Source organism: Alligator mississippiensis, chromosome 15 (genome assembly GCF_030867095.1).
Source record: "Alligator mississippiensis isolate rAllMis1 chromosome 15, rAllMis1, whole genome shotgun sequence".
NCBI classification, from domain to species: domain Eukaryota; kingdom Metazoa; phylum Chordata; order Crocodylia; family Alligatoridae; genus Alligator; species Alligator mississippiensis.
Window position 1 is genome coordinate 1,565,884 of NC_081838.1, and position 17,477 is coordinate 1,583,360.

A 17,477-nucleotide genomic window follows, 5' to 3' on the forward strand; every position below is an offset into this window, starting at 1 on the left:
TTGGGCCTGGCTTGGAAATCAAAAGGGGGCAAGAAGACCGGAGCTGGGAGAGAGCCCAGGTGTCCGAGCGTCAGGCGGCCCCGGTCCCACGGGTGCCGGACGGGGGTGCTGGGGCCCGCTCCCCCCAACGTCGCGGGCGGGAGAGCGGGACCCGGCGCGGGACATCGATGGAGGTGAATCCGAGCCAGGCCGGAGGGCGTTATATTGCCACGGGTCTCAGCCCAAGTCTATGCGGCCGGGAGCCAGAAAAGGGGGGCTACTGGATGCGACGCCCCCATCCTCCGCTCCCCCGAGTCCAGGAGACGCAAGGTGGAGGGGGGGGGGGGGGCTCACACCAAGCCCCGTGCTCGCACGCCTCGCACGGAGCGGGGCCGAGGGGGCGGGGGGTAGAGATGGGGTGTCGCCCCCACCCCGGCTTCACAAGACCTGGAACTTCCAGGAGCTTTGGTCTTTATAATCCAAGCAGTCCGTGGCGTTGAAATTGAGCTTCCACGAGCCCGTCTGGTCCTTGTAGTCGAGGCAATCGACGGGGCCGAAGCCCAGGCCGGCCGCGCCGTAGCCCTGGCTGGACAGCGAGGCCGGCGACTGGCTGAGGTGGTTGCCCATGCTGGGCGCGGCGATGGGGCTGAGCGCCGCGCCGGGGGCGCCCAGCGGCGGGTGCATGGGGGACAGGTAGGAGCTGCAGTCCAGGCCGCTGAAGTAGGAGCCGGAGCCGGCGTAGCTCTGGCCGTAGCCGGGCGCCTGGCTGTAGGTCATGGCGTAGGGCGCCGAGCGCGGCAGGCACGGGGCGGCCGACGACGCCAGCGGGTCCGGGATGGGCGAGATGGACGCCGGGCTCCAGATGGACACGGTGGCTCCCGGCGCCGAGCTGGGCGTGCCGGCCGGCCCGGGCCCCGCCGGGCTGTAGGGCCCCGCGGCACTGGGCTCCGCACTGGGCTCGCGGGCCGGGGAGCTCTTCTTCTTGGCCGGCCGCGCTTTGGCCTGCCCCGTGCTTTGCTGCTGCTGCTGGCGGCATTTAGCCCGACGGTTTTTGAACCAGACCTGGTGTTGCGGGGGGGGGTGGGGGGAAGGGGGTGAGCATGAGTGCCCCCCTGCCCTGGCACTGGCTGGGGGCATTGCAAGACCTCCCTCCCCTGCATCTCACCGCCCAGACACTTTGGGACTGGCTGGGGGGAGCAAAGCTGAGTGGGGAAACTGAGGCAGGGAGCTGTTATGCCCCTCCTCTGCATCTCACCCCCCCAGACACTTTGGGACTGGCTAGGGGGAGCAATGCTGAGTGGGGAAACTGAGGCAGGGAGCTGTCATGCCCCTCCTCTGCATCTCACCCCCCCAGACACTTTGGGACTGGTTGGGGGGAGCAAAGCTGAGTGGGGAAACCGAGGCAGGGAGCTGTCATGCCCCTCCCCTGCATCTCACCCCTGCAGACACTTTGGGACTGGTTGGGGGAAAGCAAAGCCGAGTGGGGAAACCGAGGCAGGGAGCTGTCATGCCCCTCCCCTGCATCTCACCCCTCCGCACACTTTGGGACTGGTTGGGGGAAAGCAAAGCTGAGTGGGGAAACTGAGGCAGGGAGCTGTCATGCCCCTCCCCTGCATCTCACCCCCCCAGACACTTTGGGACTGGTTGGGGGAAAGCAAAGCCGAATGGGGAAACTGAGGCAGGGAGCTGTCATGCCCCTGCCCTGCATCTCACCCCCGCAGACACTTTGGGACTGGTTGGGGGAAAGCAAAGCTGAGTGGGGAAACTGAGGCAGGGAGCTGTCATGCCCCTCCCCTGCATCTCACCCCTCCGCACACTTTGGGCCCGGTTGGGGGAAAGCAAAGCTGAGTGGGGAAACTGAGGCAGGGAGCTGTCATGCCCCTCCCCTGCATCTCACCCCCCAGACACTTTGGGACTGGTTGGGGGGAGCAAAGCCGAGTGGGGAAACCGAGGCAGGGAGCTGTCATGCAGACAACTCAGCTGCCCCCGCCTTGGCGCCAGCCTCAGTGCGCCCACCTGCGCAGTGGGTCCCCGCCTGCCCCCGCTCCCACCTCACCTGCACCCGGGACTCGGGCAGGTTGATCTTCAGCGCCACCTCCTCGCGCATGAAGATGTCGGGGTAGCGGGTCTTGGCGAACAGCGCCTCCAGGATGTCCAGCTGCGCCCGCGTGAAGGTGGTTCTCTCCCGGCGCTGTTTCCGAGGGGTGGCTGCAGGACGCGCGGGGGGAGAACAAGGTTAGAAGCAAGGCGGCCTCCTCCCCCGGAGCCCCCCGGGGCTGCCTGACTCTCGTCCGTCTACGAGAAACCCCGACCCCCGGGCGCGATCCCCCCGGGGGACACGGAGCGGGGAGCCTGGTCCTAAAGGTGGAGGCTGCTGGGGGGTCTGCTGGGCTCGAGTCCGGGGGCAAACTGAGTGTTTTAGGGCAAAGCGAGGCAGGGAAAGCAGAGACAGAACGGATGGGGAATAGGAAGAACGGGAGGGGGAAGAGACCAGCAGTGCGCGAGTGGCCCCCGCTCCATCCGGGGACAGGATCTTGAGCGGAAGAATCGTGCTGGGATTTTGCCTTATTTCCCCCCTGGTCACACTGGTATGGACTGGGCGGGGGGGTTGCCTTCCACAGCTTCGTCCTGGGGTCTCTCCAGCACCTATGACCCCCCCGGCAGCAGCAGGATTTGCCCCCTGCGCCCCCCTGCTTTTCCCGGGGCAGGTTTGGGTGCGGTGTCAGGGCTGAGGGTGGTTTTGCTCAGGGGGTCGATGCCGGATGTGTCCGGGCTGGTTTGGACGGGGCCGATCCTGCCTCGGGCTGGGGGTCGGGCTGGATGTGACCTCCGGAGAGCCCGTCTGCAGGATTTTCTACAATCCCGGGATGAACCATGTTATCCCGGGGCAAAGCACAAGCGGGCCCGTCGGCCCGGGATGAATCCTAAATAACATTTCCTTGCTGAGGATAAGCATCCCCTGTCCCAGGATCCACCTGCACAGTTCTCCTGACATGGTGGCAGACAATTTTGCAGTAGGTTGGGTTTGGAAACAGCCTTCACCGCTGGATCCGACACCCCCAGAGCTCCCGCAGGCACCGGTTTCTCTGCCCAAAGCCTAAATCTTCCCCGCGCCGAGATGAGGTCCCGGCCGGTTCGAAGTTTCCCCGAGCTCCCCGCAGCTGCTTGGACGTGCCGCGTCTCGCTGGCGTGCTTCTCCCATGTGATGGGAACGTGGCACACGCTCCACGGGGCCGGAGAATAACACGCAACCAACCGGACTTCCTGAGCTGGACTGACTCCGTGCGAGCCGCCCGGTGCCCTCCCGGCGGGCGAATGCCCCAGGGAGAGGAACCAAATGTCCGGCACAGGCTGGTGTTCCTGCAACCGTCTTGTCTGGATGAGATAGCCCAGAGTTTGCAAACAAGCAGGCCTGGGGTTTGCAAACAAGCAGCTTGCAGGTGCTCGAATAAGAGCCCCCAAGGCAGCAGCTAACATGGAGAAGGCAGCCCCCCTCCCCGGGCACTGCTTGCCCCACGGCCTGCCCACGGGAGGAGGATGCGGGTAGGGCAGCGTGGGGGTCCCCTTGCCCCGGGTCACCGGGGACCCGAGTGAAAGGTGGGTCCCAACTGAAATATTTTGGGACTCCAACATGCTTAGTGTGGGGCAAGTGGAGACACACACGCACGTGCACGTGCACACACACACACATGCAAGCACACATATGCGCACACGCATGCATGCATGCATGCACCCACATGCATGTACACGTGCACGCACATATGCATGCATGCACACGTGCACGCATATGCACAAGACTGGGGGAGAGCTAAATTTTAGGAACATGACGGTCTCAAACAGCTGGTTTGTACCCTGTACTTTACCATGAGAAATCATAATAATAATTATTATTATTGTTATTATTATTCCTTATGATGAAGTACAGGGCACATTATCATTATCATCATCATTATTGATCAATTATAGAGGAATAAAATTAATTGCTATTATAACTTATCATCATCATCATTATCGATCAATTATGGAGAAGAAATAAAATCCATTATTATTATAACTGTTAATAATAGTGGTGATAATGACAGTGATACACATGCTAAGGAACAGCATTATTAATATTATTATACATGATAGAATATTATTCCAGTATACATATACTATTAGTCTAGTATACGTCATAGAAAAATATTCTCTTATGCATAATAGAGCATTATTCCATAGAATATTATTTTATTACGCATAATACAATTATTACATATAATAATTAATATAATTTTACATGGTATATAATTATTGCTAATAGTAATGATAGAAATCATGCCAATATCAAGAACGCTAATAATATAAATGACGCTAATAATATCGATGACGCTACTAATAATAATAGCCATCAAGGTCGATGATGACTGACAACAGCAATATTCATAATGACCCCGATTCCAATAAATAACGACGAGCACTATAATTAGCACCATCAATGGGTTTCTATCCCCCTCTGTCTCAGCTGGTTCCCAGCTTCCCGTAACAGCCGCATCAGGTTTCTTTGGCTGGCGATAGGGAACGCGATGCATTGCCCTCGTTAACTAGACGACCCAGCCGGGCCTGGTCTTTGTGACCCAGCCGGACCCGTTTCAGTGGCTCCGCTCTCCACTGACCGCGTTATTTCCACCCGTGATAAGAAAACTCCTCCTGCCCGCCCCTCTCCTGTCCTCCCCGCTACCCTCTCCCCCTACTTCATGATAACGACCGGGTTCGGCCTCGTCCCCTCCGGGCTGCACGCCTGCCGTGTCCCCGCAGCCAGCCCCTCGGCATCGTCCCTGCTCTAGAAAGCGTGAGATTTGACCCGCTGCGGCACGTAGCGAGTCCATCTATCCCGGTGGTTGTCAACCGGGGGGTCCGCGGGCTCCTCCTGGGGGTCCGCAGACTATATCTAAAGCGACGAGGATCAGTGACAAGCCCGTGGACACCCGCACCTAGGCTTCGGGCTTCCGCTGGTCTCTGACCCGAGAGGGGCGAGAATGCGGCTGATTCTGGTGCGCGGCAGCCAGACCCCCTTGCAACCGCGGCGACGCGCATCCGGCGAGGGGGATTTCTTTCTGGCCCGAGCAAAACGATTCACTTACTTGGGTATCCGACGGCAGAATGGAGTAGATCCATGCCTGGCCCAGCCAGGGTCAACCCGTTGACGGTGTAATGGGGCTGCTTGATGTAAGACATCATGCTCGGGGGGTGGGGGCCGGTGCTAGGTGACCCCGGGCGGCTCAGAGTCCCAGGCCGGCTTCACCGCAGCCTAGGACAGAAAAGACCCAGCAGTGATGGGCATCTCCTCTAAAAGCTGCTGGGAGGTGGTTAAAGCGAGGGGAAGGTGGGGGCGGGGGGGGCAAGGCTCCTCCAATGGAAAGGGAGCAGCCGTGGGCATTCGCACCTTCAGGGCACCTAGGCCCACCCCTCTCCTTTCCACCCTGCCAGCTAATTAATTCAATCAAGAGCAACACCCCCACCCCCTCGTCCCTAGCTTCCCCCCCCACCGCTGCAGGGGCCTGCACACGCATGCACACGCATGCACACGCTAAGGGCCGGCGATGCATACCCTTGAAGTCGCCTGGCAGGGCCGCAAATAGGTCAGGGGAGATCTCGGGTGGGCTGCGCGGAGCTGTCCTCCCCGGGACGGGGCTAGCCGAGAGACGGGAGGGTCTTGCCGGGAGCATCAAACACGCAGGCCGGGCTCTGGGCGGGGGTAGATGCCCAGATTTCACCCAGCTCAGCTGTCCGCGCCCCACCCCTCCGTGCCCGTCTCGAACCCAGGGCTGCCAGGCCCCTATGAGGGTGCCCAGTGGAGTCTGGGGTCTCTGCCACTGCAACCCTGCAACCCTGGGCATGTCCCTGTCTCTGCGGGGGGGGCTGTTTGCTGGAAGTCTGTCCAGCACCTAGCACGCCGGGCCCTGATCCCAACCAGGGTCTCTAGGGTCTGGTATAACGCAGGGCTCCCAGCTAACGAGAGCAGAGGGGCTCCCGTGGGGAGACCCTCTGTGTCCATCCTGCCCCCCCCTTCCAGGGCAACAACCTTGGGCGTCCTCCCACGGATGAGCTGCGTCCTCTGCTCAGGACGGGTCTAATTGGCGCCGTGCTGCATAGGCAGAATCCTAATTCCTTCTCCCCTGGCTGCCGTGCGCAGCGACCCCGTGAAAGTGGGGCACGAGTGTTTCATCCTTTCACCCTAGTCCTTGCACTCCCTTCCCAGGCCCAGGTCCCTCGTACCAGCCTTAGGACTTGCTTGGGTTAATTACCAGGGTTTTAACGAGCTCATAAATAAGTAGCGGGTATATGCCTTTCCACGGGCTGCATTTCCAGGCCTGACTCTGCCCAAACCCTGCCTAGCAAACGAAGGGCAGTGATGCCTAGCAGTAAAGGGTTGGTTACAAGTCCCCCAATTCCGGATTTGAAACCCAAACCCCATGTCTATGGGGCGAAGGGAGCCCAGGAAAGGGCTGATTAGAGTTCGTACAGCTCCAAGCGTGACGGGGCTCGGGTCCGGGAATCTCTGGATTGCACCCGAGGGGAAACAAAATCATAATAGATGCGACCGAGACCGGTCCAGTCGCCGGGAGGCAACGGCGAATCCAACCTGACAATAAAGGGCAATTCCCCTTAGCTGGGAAAACGGGCTGGGTTTCGAGCTGGGGTGCCTCGTTGGTGAGCTAGGAGATGGGTCGAATCAAAGCTGGGTTTTCACGGGACTCCAGGAGCTGGGGATTGAAGGCAAAACGCAGCACAGGGAGCTGCCAGGTTGGGCTGCCCATCAAAGCTGTGCGGGAAGATCCCAGCCAGCAGGACCAGGGGATTTGGGCACAGACCCATTCAGGTCGGGTGGGTTGCTTTGGCACGGGCGGCTGGACGTGGCAGATCCGAGCTGGACGGGTCAGAGGGAGAAACGCCCTTGAGCGCTCTCCAAAGCCTCTTGCAAGTGCACCCACCCGCGCACGGAGCTGCACAAACGTAGCAGCCAGACCAGCCGGGATGGGGGGGAGATGATCTCTTTTATTGCCGTTACATTTGGGTTTTCTGGTGCTTTTATTATTATTCTCTCGACCTCTTTGACCCTGGCTTTTGGCCTTGAGCATTGTCACCTTATCTTGCTTCTGGGTGTTTAGTATGACCCTGGGCGGGAAGGGGCTTGGGTTTCCCCTCCCACGGCTTCTGTCCTTCCCCCTCCGCCCGCTCTGTTGGAGGCTGTCTCTGGGCTGCTTCAGAGACCTGGGGGGTTGGGGGGGGGGGTCTTGCTTTCTCTTCTCTCCACCAAAAACCAACAGGGGGGTTTGCAAAACAAGGGAGTGTCGTTCAAAAGGCTTCCTGTGCCAATTTGCAAAGGGTGATGCTCATTAGCTCCCCGACCCGGCTCCTCTCATGGCAGATAAGCAAAGGAGGGGAAATGAATGGCAGACAGACACTTTGCAGGTCATTGGCGCCGGCATCCCCCTGCTCTGGAAGGGGCTGGGAGACGGGCCTTCAAACAGGGCTGAGGAGAAAGCTCTGGGAGCCCCCAAATCTGCAGAGGATGGAGATCCAGAAGGGTCTCCCCGAAAGAGAGAGACCCCGGAAGGCTCTGCCCAAAAGAGAGACACCAAAAGGGTCTCCCCAAAAGATAGAGACCCTTGGGTCTCCCCAAAAGAGACATCAGTAGGGTCTGCCCAAAATAGAGAGACATCAGCAGGGTCTTCCCGAAAGATAGAGACCCTTGGGTCTCCCCAAAAGAGAGAGACGCCAGTAGGGTCTCCCCGAAAGGGAGAGACACCTATGTCCAGGAAGGAGTCAGAACCTGCCTCTAGCCGGCAAAATATCAAGGGATGAATCTGCAACGAGGCCCAAGTGGTTTAGACACCCCACTGCCTCTTTGGTTCCCAAAGACCTGAGCTGCTTGTGGAAGGGGTGGGGGTGTCTGGAGGACATAAGCCTCCCTTAGGGGGTGCGTTGGGGTGTTAACGAGGGTTTGACAAATTCCGGTCAAATGACGGTTCTTCTAATCCTGCTAAATCCGGGACAGCGGGTGAGGGGACCCACAGGTCCACCTGAGCCTAAAGCCCTTGGATGAGGTGCGCCAGCCAGCTGCCTGGTTGCAGCAAGCAGAGAAGAGAAACCGAGGGGGGTTGCAGGGTTTTTTTAGCTCCATCTCCCTTCAAAACTGCATTCATGCGTCTTTCTCTCTCCTAGACCCATGGTACTATTAACAGAAAATAATCTGCAATACTGTCTGTGAGCCCTACAGATTGAAATATATCCGCCGGGCTGCTGAAAGGTCTTTAAAAGGACCCCAAAAGGGCAAGATAAATGTATTAAAAATGGCTTTTTGAGGAAGCAGAGCGTGGATGGATACGAGGTTTGTTGCTGCATCAATTCTAGATAAGGTTTTCCCCGAGTTTGCAGCCCAGTGCCGTGATCCATCAATTCGGCAAGTATTTTTTTGGCCATGTCTTTTATTGCCGAGCAGCGCAACGATCCTTCAATTCAGCAAGTATTTTTGGGGGGCGATGTCTTTTACTGGACCAGCTGTCTGGTAAGGATGGACTGAGACAAGCTTTCGAAGGCCGCGCGTTCTTACTCTGGCGACGATCTCCCCTTTTTAGCAAAAAGCGTTTGGTCGGTTCTGTTATGATATGGATCCCAGGCAGAGAAGAGAAATATTTCTCCCCATCCTCTATTTCCTTCCTTAAAAAGAAAAATCACGTCTTTTTGACCTCCCTCTCCCGAGATCCGGATGTAACCTTTTCCAATCTGGACATACTGGCACGATGCTATTTGCAGATCGCTCCCTAAGGGGACCGGCCCGGTCCTTGGGACCAGCAAAGAGCTGCCCTGGTGCGATTCCAGCGCCCGGAAGTCGTTCACCCCCGTTTTTTATTTCACTTCAAAGTGGATGGGTTTGTGGTGGGTTTAAACACGGGATGACAGGTCTCCCCGTCATAAAATGCCTTGCTCTCTCATGAAAAAACACCTTAACCTGTTCTGTTTGATCTGATGCTTGGCTATCGGCTATCGCCGCCTCGTTCTCATGATGGGAACAGGTCCTTTAAGGCCCCTTTTATAAAGCAAAACCTGAATCTACTTCCAAACCCCTAGTGTTTAAAATTGCGTGGAAAACAAAAAGAGGCTTTTTAAGTGGGGGTGTCTAAAGTGGGTGTTTAAGTGGGAGCAGCTGGGGTGTCTAAACCACTTAGGCCTTTTTTGCAGATTTTTTTTTTTAAAGAAATGAATTGTGATTTTTGCCTTCCATTAGTTTTAACCCCCAAAAATCTGCATTCATTCAGGGTTAGGTACCAGTTTGAATCAGCCTTTCTATCCCCCCTCCCCTGGCCAGGTTATAAACTTTGCAACGGGAAAAACAAAAAGAGCGGGGATGAAATTAGAAAGCACTGAAAAAAAAGAGAAGTTTTGGGCTCTTTCAAAAACTTTCCCTTTGAAATCTTTTATCTAAAAAAGAAAGAAGATCCTTGATGATTAAATGTGTATGTACTTAAAGAAAAAAATCTATCTATCTATCTATCTAGCTATCTATCTATCGATATCTAGATAGCAATAGATATAGATATAGTTCACATTTTGGAATCTCAACCCATTAGATTAGATATAGATATAGATATATAGGTATATTTGCAACCCCCAGTGATTGAAATATACCCTCCAGGATGCTAAAAGAACCCCAAAAGGGCAAGATAAATGTATTAAAAATGGCTTTTTAAGGAAGCAGAGGGTGATGGATAGGACGTCTGCTGCTGTATCGGTTCTAGATAAGGTTTTCCATGAGTCTGCAGCTCAGCCGGAAGCGATCCATCGATTCGGCAAGTATTTTTGTGGGCGATGCCTTGTATTGGAGCAGCTCTCTGGTAAGGATGGCCGCAGACAAGCTTTCGAAGGCAATGCGTACTTCTTCTTCTCTATATATTTACTAGGTTGAGATTCCAAAATGCGAACAAGAAGAAGGCAATTTGGGGGGTTCCCCCCATCTAAATTCATGAATTTAGATGGGGGGAACCCCCCAAAACTCCATCACTCCCAGGATGGAGAAGGAGGAAAGAAAGGAAACGACGTAACCCAGTATCCTAAACCCGAGGTCACTGGCGGGAAGTACCGCATCCGACGGATGCGCTGGGGTTAGAAGGCCGACCTGGTTCTTTGGGTAAATCTGGTATCTTTTATTAAACCAACTCCAACAGTTGGAAAAATGAATTGGTGGAATAAAAGATACCAGATTTACCCAAAGAGCCTTGTCTGCCTGTGTCCTCAGACCAACACAGCTACAACCTACGCCCCGGGGGTTAGAAGCCCATGGATGGGCTTGCTACAGTTCGGGAGCTTTCTCTCTCTCTTGTTTTGTGACTGGAACGAATGCAGAAATGTTTGGGATTTTTCCTCCCTTTAGCGACTGCGGGGTGCTCTCAAAGCACTGAAGCGAGCTGGAGCTCACGACAGCGGATGCATCTCTGATTCAGCTGGTCTCGAAGGTGCATCTGCGCCCTGCCTTCTTCCTGATTTCAGACTGACGCCGGCAAACTCCCTCTCTCTGCTCTCGGGGTGTAAAAGTCCTACAGCTGGCGACAGGATGGGTCAAAAACCAAAGTTGCGTTTCAAAATCATAGGAAATGAGGGTTGGAAGGGACCTCGGGGGGTCATATAGGGTCCAACCGCCTACTCATATAGGGTCCAACTCCATAGGGACCAGCCCCAGCTCAGACACCCCATTCCCCCTTGCCCGCAAGCCACCACCTGGGGCTCATCTTACCTTTCCTGCCACGTGCCTGTGTTCCCCGAGGGTCCAGGCCGAGATCCGCAGGGGTCCTGGAGAGGAGAACATAGCAGAGATCTGTTTGCAAAGGCCCCGCGATACGAGGCTGCCTCGGTGGACAGCAAACCCGGGAGTGCTACCGAAAAAAAAAATAATAATAACCTCCCCCCCCACAAGCCCAGCTGGAAAAAGAAAAATGTGCTAAAAGGATAACGGGAAGAGCCAGAGATCCATTAATCTGCAGAAAAAAGAAAAGCTTAACCTGAATTTGGAGAGAAGATTTATGGCCCAGGCTACAGAGACGCAGCACACGCTTTTCTGCCCTCGCTGGGTCTGGGAGCCGGAGGCTTGGGATTTTCTCCCGGAGGGCTGGAGAGGGGGGGCGAGGGGGTGAGCTCCCGACAGGGCTCCGCTCTCAGACCTGCTTTGAGCATCTCACATGATGGGAATTAGACCTCACGGATTAAAACCCGGAGGGGAGCGGGTTTCCTTCCCCTGGCCCTGGAGGCATCGTGTTGGCCTCGACAGAGCCAGGTGGCCACAAGACCACCCCGCTTTGCTATCTCTTTTGAGACCAGGCTTCCCCTCGTCCTTCTCTGGCAGCACATTTTTGTGGCTGGATACCACTTTAACCGGAATCGGAGCTGAATGCGCACCCGTGCTGGGGCTGACGGGCACGGGTGCATCGGCATTCAACAGCTGGACTTCAACACGGGGATTTTTTTCACAATAAAAGGTTGCGTTTTCACAGGTCCAGCCCCGCCAGTTTGGCAAAGCATCAGGGCATCATCGTTCTCTCTGAAACGGGAACATTTCCTGCACATCGGGGCTAATCCCATGCATTAAAGTCTCCGCGAGCCAATGGCCTACTATTTCAAATGTAACAGCAAATAATAATAATTAAAGAAACCCAATCAAATGCTTGTGACAGGCCACAAATCGATCGGGGGGGGGGGGAAGGATCCTAATACCCAGTGGTACAACTGCACCCCTGCTTTGATTCCTGGTCCACCCAAGGTTTAAAATATCCCTATTCAGGCAGCTGGGATGGGGTCAGTTGACTTCACGGCTCAGAGTCTACCTGATTCCTTCTAAACTCTTCACTCCGGATGTGTTGGCAGCCTTCCCTCCTTGTTAGCACACAAACTTTTCTCCTGCAGTTGTGCTGTCTGGGAGCCGCTCCTGGTAACGTAGCTCCCATTTGACAGCCGTGGTTTAACTCAGGCTAAAAACAGGTGTGGACATAACAGTCAGGGAGGCACGGGAGGCCCTGCCGAGGGGATGGAGGCAGCAGGATTTCTGCTCTATGAATCTGAGAGAGATGCTTGCTTTGTTGTTGCGACTGCAGGACAAATGGAGAGATGACCTGTGATTCGTTTTGCTCAGTCTGCAATGGTTTTTGTGCAGTTGTGGACAACTTGGAGAGAGTCCAGGGGAGGGCAAGGAAAATGGTTGTGGGGCTGGGGGACAGGACTGGTGAGGAGAGGCTGGGGGAACTGGGCTGATTCAGTCTGCGGAAGAGAAGACCGAGGGGGATTGAATAGCAGCCTTCACCTCCCTGCAGGGGGGCTGCAAAGAGGATGGAGCGGGGCTGGTCTCAGTGGGAGCAGACGACAGGACAAGGAGCAATGGGCTCCAGTTGCAGCAAGGGAAGTTGAGGTTCGACATTAGGAAAATTTTTCTTGCTAGGAGGGTGGTGAAGCACTGGAAGAGGCTCCCCAGAGAGGTGGTGGAGTCTCCATCCTTGGAGGTTTTGAAGACCTGGGTAGACAAAGCCCTGGCTGGGATGATGGAGTTGGGGCTGGTCCTGCTTGGAGCAGGGATTGGACTGGGTGTGACCTCCGGAGGTCCCCTCCAGCCCGAGTTGTCTGTGACTCTACGATATGTGACAGCAAATGAATGCACATCCCGGAAAAGTTAGATTTGTTTTTGCTCTGATCGTAACCTGGATAAGGCAGCCCTAGGCCGCTAGCTCATTAGTAAAGCTTCTTTTTGACTTGATGAGACGCTGCATCCTGGTAGACGTGGTGATGTACCACCCCATCCCCCCACCCACCCCCTTTTCAAAATCCTAGGTCCACCCTTCCTAGTGTCCAAAGCAAAGACACAGAAGCCATTTGAATGTGTGTCAAGGCCAGCAGTGTCTGAGGGTCCTGCTCCACGTTCAAATTAAAGCAGGATAGGAACTAGCTATAAAGTTGTTACACATTTTCAAGCACTGACTTTGTAGCTGGTCGGCTCTTTTCATAGCGGGATGGTCATTTTTATGACATGATAACAACCTTGCACCTATGGCCGGTCTAAATGTATGGCATATTTCGCCCATTAATGGCACAATCATTACTTTGCATGTGTCGCCAGTCTAAATTTGTTGCATATGCGACCTGTTCATTGCATGATCATTACTTTGCACGTGTGGCTGGTCTAAATTTAGCGCATATTGAACCCAGTGATTGTGTGATCATTACTTTGCACACGTGGCCGGTCTAAATTTATTGCGCACTTCACCCATTAATTGTATGATCATTACTTTGTACCTGGGGCTGGTCTGAAGGCAAATGCGCTACATCCCCACCTTTCGCAACTAATGGTTTAAATGTATTGCACATTTAAAGCATTAATTGTGCCGTCACTACTTTCCACACGCAGCTGGCCTAAATTTATTGCACTCTTAACCCATTCGTGGCATGATCATTACTTTGTACTTGTGGCCGGGCTAAATTTACCAGAGAACCACGTCATAAATGTTACGTATGGCAGGAGGCCTGCTAAGTCACTCATAAAACCATCACCAGTTAGAAGGAGAAAATGCTGGATTCCCGTTGCATTGAGACGGACACATTTTGCCTCAAACACATCTCCCTTGCTGCTTATTGCTAGGTTCTCTCACCTCTCCCTTTAAAATTAAAATAAGGTTGATTAAAATATAGATATATAGAGAGAGAGAATTAACAGAGGGAAAAAGCAGCTCCTTATTTTTAAGTGTCATTTGTCTTTAGCTCTGCTGTCTTGGGAGACGGTGGGATGCCTTCACGCTGCTTTTGGAGAAGGAAGGAGCTCTTCACTATAGGCCACCAGCAGGATTTCCAAAGCCAGCATCACACTGAAAAGACCGGAAAGTCACCATGCAATCGTCTTGAAGGACCTCGTTAAAGCAAGCAGGAGACACGGCCAGCTCCAGGCTGAGCTGGGTGGGCGCTTGCTTGTACACGGGCGTGTGCCTACGATTTGGTCCTTTTTGCTTTGGGGAGGGGGGAGCGTTTTAAAGTACGAGGAGCTGATGCCCCTGTTCGTTGGAGAGGGAAAGGACCTGGCTCCACCAGAGCCGGCGGCAGCTTCACGAGCTGCCCAAAAACCTGGAAGACTAAAAAGGGGGCGCAGCACTTCGGTCCCAGCTCCGCTCTGCGGTCAAAGGCTTAAGGGAGGAAAGACAAGTTGGAGGGAAGGGCTGGAGTCAATTTTCTGCAGCTCTTTGTCTGGGGAGAAAGGTGTGTGCGTGTGTGTGTGTGCACACGTGTCAGGGGGTCTATGCACGTGGGTGTCTGCGCGTGTCCCAGACACGGCTTCTCCGCGCACGCATGTGGCTGCACGCGAGTGTCCGTGGATGTCCCCCACACCTCTGTGTGTGGCTCGGGATCCTCCTGCATCCTCCCTTCAGTGAATTTGCAAGGTGAAGGGGGGGAACGTAACACATTTGCCTTCAGGCCTCAGGAAAGGTCAGGCCCAGCTCAAGGCAGCGCCCGCAGAAGCACCCGTGTTGTTCGGCTGCTCCGCCAAAGCTCCCGAAGGCCAGGAGAGCCACTCGCAGCGGGAAACGCATGGAGCAAAGGGGTGGAAAGAAAGCCTGAACGGGCAGGCGGGTTTCTAAATCTGGAGCTGGGCATCACACAGCCCAGAGAGACAAAGATCATGGGGGGAAACCTCCCTGTGTCTGAGCCCAAAGGGATGCAGAAAGCGCAGATTCAAGCCGGGCTATCCATTACCGTAATGACCCACCTACCGCGCACCTTCAAAGACACCCACTTCCATTTGCGGGGCTGGGAGGTGGTGAAGGAAAGCAGTGGCTTTTTTCCTTTTAAAACCAAAGCTCTTGGAATCAGTTCCCGCAGTTACAGACACGCTGCCCGGTCCCTGGGGGCTTCGTTTCCAGGGCAAAAGGCGAGTGACGCTTGTGCGGGAACGAGGGGATGCATCAAGAGCCACAAACTGGGTGTCCCTTCTCGGTACCTGAGAAACATGGAGGCAAAGAGCTCTGTCTCTGGGTCTAGCCAAGGGGGTGCAGCCGGGAGAAGCCTCAGCTTCTGATTTAGAGATACAGGGACATAACGTGAGAGCTGCCGTGGACGGGGTCAGAGCCTAGGTCCATCTTGCCCGGTCCCCGGCGTGCCAGGGCAGGAGAAAGCAGCGCTGGAAGTGAGAGCGACGGGGTCCAAGCAGGGTTTCCCCCATTCCTCTCCCCCTCGCAGCCATCAAGGGTCCAGGATGTGGCGACCCCAAAGCCGTGCCCCACACACCCCGATGCCCCTTTGCCCCAGCACGGGCCCAGCCCCTGGGTGGATCTGGTTGAACTGCCTGCTCCCCCGGCACCCGGTGCCTGCGAGCTGCCCCCTTTCATCTCACATGGGGGAAACGACTGTCCTGGTGTCGGTGTTACACTGCTGGCCTGCTTGTCTCGCGCTGGGACCCCTCGTCCTTGTCTGGCGAGACATGGCCAGGAATCGATCCCCCAGGACTGCACTTTAGTGGGGTGCAAACCCCCGTCCAGCGCCTCTCTCCTAACCCCACCAGGCCTGGCCTCGTTCGTCTCGTCCCATAGCACCGAGCACCCTTGTTGCCCGTACACTTTCCCTATAAAGTTTCTCTTTACTATTTAGAATCAGACAAGGAGGGTTGAAGGCACCTCCGGAGGTCACATCCAGTCCAACCCCTGCTCCAAGCATGACCAGGACCAACTCCACTGTCCAAGCCAAGGCTTTGTCTACCTGGGTCTTCAAAACCTCGAAGGATGGAGGGCAAGAGGCGCAAGTCTTTAGCATTATCCCCGTAGCATCTCTTGGCCCACGCTGCATGGAGGACCCAAGGCCTCCACATGTACTCGGACAGCTCCCATTTCCCTGGATGTCACCAGGCTCCAGGGACTTGAAGCCATTGAGCATCCCCCTTCCCCTAGTCCCCAACTCCCTCCCCAGCTCTCCCAGTCCGGCAGGATGGGGGAACTGTTGCATTCCCCATTAACAGAGGGAAGGGAAAGGGGTAAGAGGAGCTCATCCCTGCTCCCAGGGGGGAAACGCAGGAGGGGTGCAGGGGACGGATGGACTTGGGGGGCGGGTGGGGGGGACAGGCTGAAGGGAGGGCCGCGGTCCTGGCAGCTGTCGTCTCAGCGGCTAATCCGGGGGGGTGGCCGGGGCCAGGGCCCGGCAGGAGGTGACTTTGGGCGTGTGTCACTAATCCCTGCCGGCTGCAATTAGCCCTGATCTCCTGGGATGGCAGGGGGTGCTGACAGGCCGGGGGTGGGGGCCAGCTGGCGGCTGGGCACGGCAGCCCCCGCGCCCCTCGGGGCCCAGGTCTCAGCCTGGTGCAACGAGACGGGTCGCCGGATGCCTGGGTCACCGCTGCCGGCCGCATCCCTGGGGCAGGATAGGTCCCCGACACCCCCTAAAAAGAGAGCTGGCGGGACCAGTGTCCCACCGCACGCTGGGGGGTGGCGGCAGCTGCGAGAACCCGGGTGTCCCGGCTCCCTGCGCTCCCTGTCTCTAACCACTGCCCCCCGCTGCCCTCCCACCAGCCCCGGCTGGTTTCAGACCCCCTCTTTCTCCCTCCGGGACCCCCGGGTTCCCTCCCCAGCCCCCCTGCTCCGACTCTGACGCCCCTCCCAGCCCCGAGCAGGATACCCAGGCGCCCCGTGCCAAGGCGGCACTGCCCGGACCCTCCGGTTTCAGGCCTTAATTGGACTCTTGCTGGCCGATCCCCTTTCGCTAATACCCTTAAACAGAGGCCGAGGGAAAGGCCTCGGCCACCCGCTTAAAACCAGGGGAGCCGGGACAACAAGGCTCTTTTAATTAGCGTTAAATCCCGGCCACGGCAAAACACCGCCCCGGGGTTTCTCCGCCGGGTACGGAGGCATCGGGCGCCTTCCAGCGGGCAGCCGGGGCTGGGGGCATCTCTTCCCCCGGCCCTGGGGGCAGCGGAGAGAGCAGCGTCCGGCTCGCTAACGGGCTTGTTAATCCGTGGCCAAACCTGCCACGTGGTGGGTAATTACACAGCCGAGGCCTGGAATCAGGAAGGTTTTGCCCCCCACTCCCGCCCTTTCCTTTAATTATAATACACAAGGAGATTAAGGTCACCCTGCCAGGGCTATTAATTTGCTGCCAGCCACCGCTCATTAGGGAAATGGCCCGGCGGGGAGGGGCCCTCCTAAGCGGTTCCTAATTGAAAATCCCCCGTCTTGGAATAGCACCCGGATTAGGTACCGTAACGTAACGTCGGGCGTAGCAGAGCGGGGCCAGACCCAGCCGGGCAGGGGCTAATGGGGAATGCCTCCGGCCCCGATCCTGCAGCAAAACGGCATATCCCATAGGACAGGCTCTGGACTAGGTTGGGCTCCTAAACCCCCTGCCCCGCACGGTAGGGCCTGATGGGGTTAAGGGGGAAAGGGGATGGGGAGCAGGACACCTGGGTCCTTTGCCAGTAGGCTTTGCAAAGGGCACCGGGACGCCTGGGTTCT

General features: G+C 56.2%; 1 protein-coding gene across 2 annotated transcripts; it reads right to left on the reverse strand.

The window, feature by feature from the left end:
• Window positions 1–314: 314 nt before the first annotated feature.
• LOC102576692 (homeobox protein otx5) lies at window positions 315–9,925 on the reverse strand. Of its 2 annotated transcripts, XM_006264949.3 has the most exons (4): window positions 5,567–9,925; window positions 5,100–5,266; window positions 2,036–2,187; window positions 315–1,041 (listed from the first exon to the last, which is right to left on the reverse strand). In XM_006264949.3, exons 2-4 carry the CDS (start codon window positions 5,194–5,196, stop codon window positions 418–420), a joined length of 873 nt encoding a protein of 290 aa, XP_006265011.1. In that variant the 5' UTR covers window positions 5,197–5,266; window positions 5,567–9,925; the 3' UTR covers window positions 315–417. The 2 variants fall into 2 exon arrangements, with proteins under 2 accessions (XP_006265011.1, XP_059574303.1); XM_059718320.1 differs by lacking the exon at window positions 5,567–9,925 and having other exon boundaries at window positions 5,100–5,362.
• Between the last annotated feature and the right edge of the window lie 7,552 nt (window positions 9,926–17,477).

Coding starts and splice junctions, on each gene's coding strand:
- LOC102576692 (XM_006264949.3), bottom strand. CDS start 5,196: ATGATGTCTTACATCAAGCAGCCCCATTACACCGTCAACGGGTTGACC. Junction 2,188..5,099: donor TTCTGCCGTCGGATACCCAA/GTAAGTGAATCG, acceptor CGCGTCCTGCAG/CCACCCCTCGGAAACAGCGC. Junction 1,042..2,035: donor TGCCCGAGTCCCGGGTGCAG/GTGAGGTGGGAG, acceptor CCGCAACACCAG/GTCTGGTTCAAAAACCGTCG.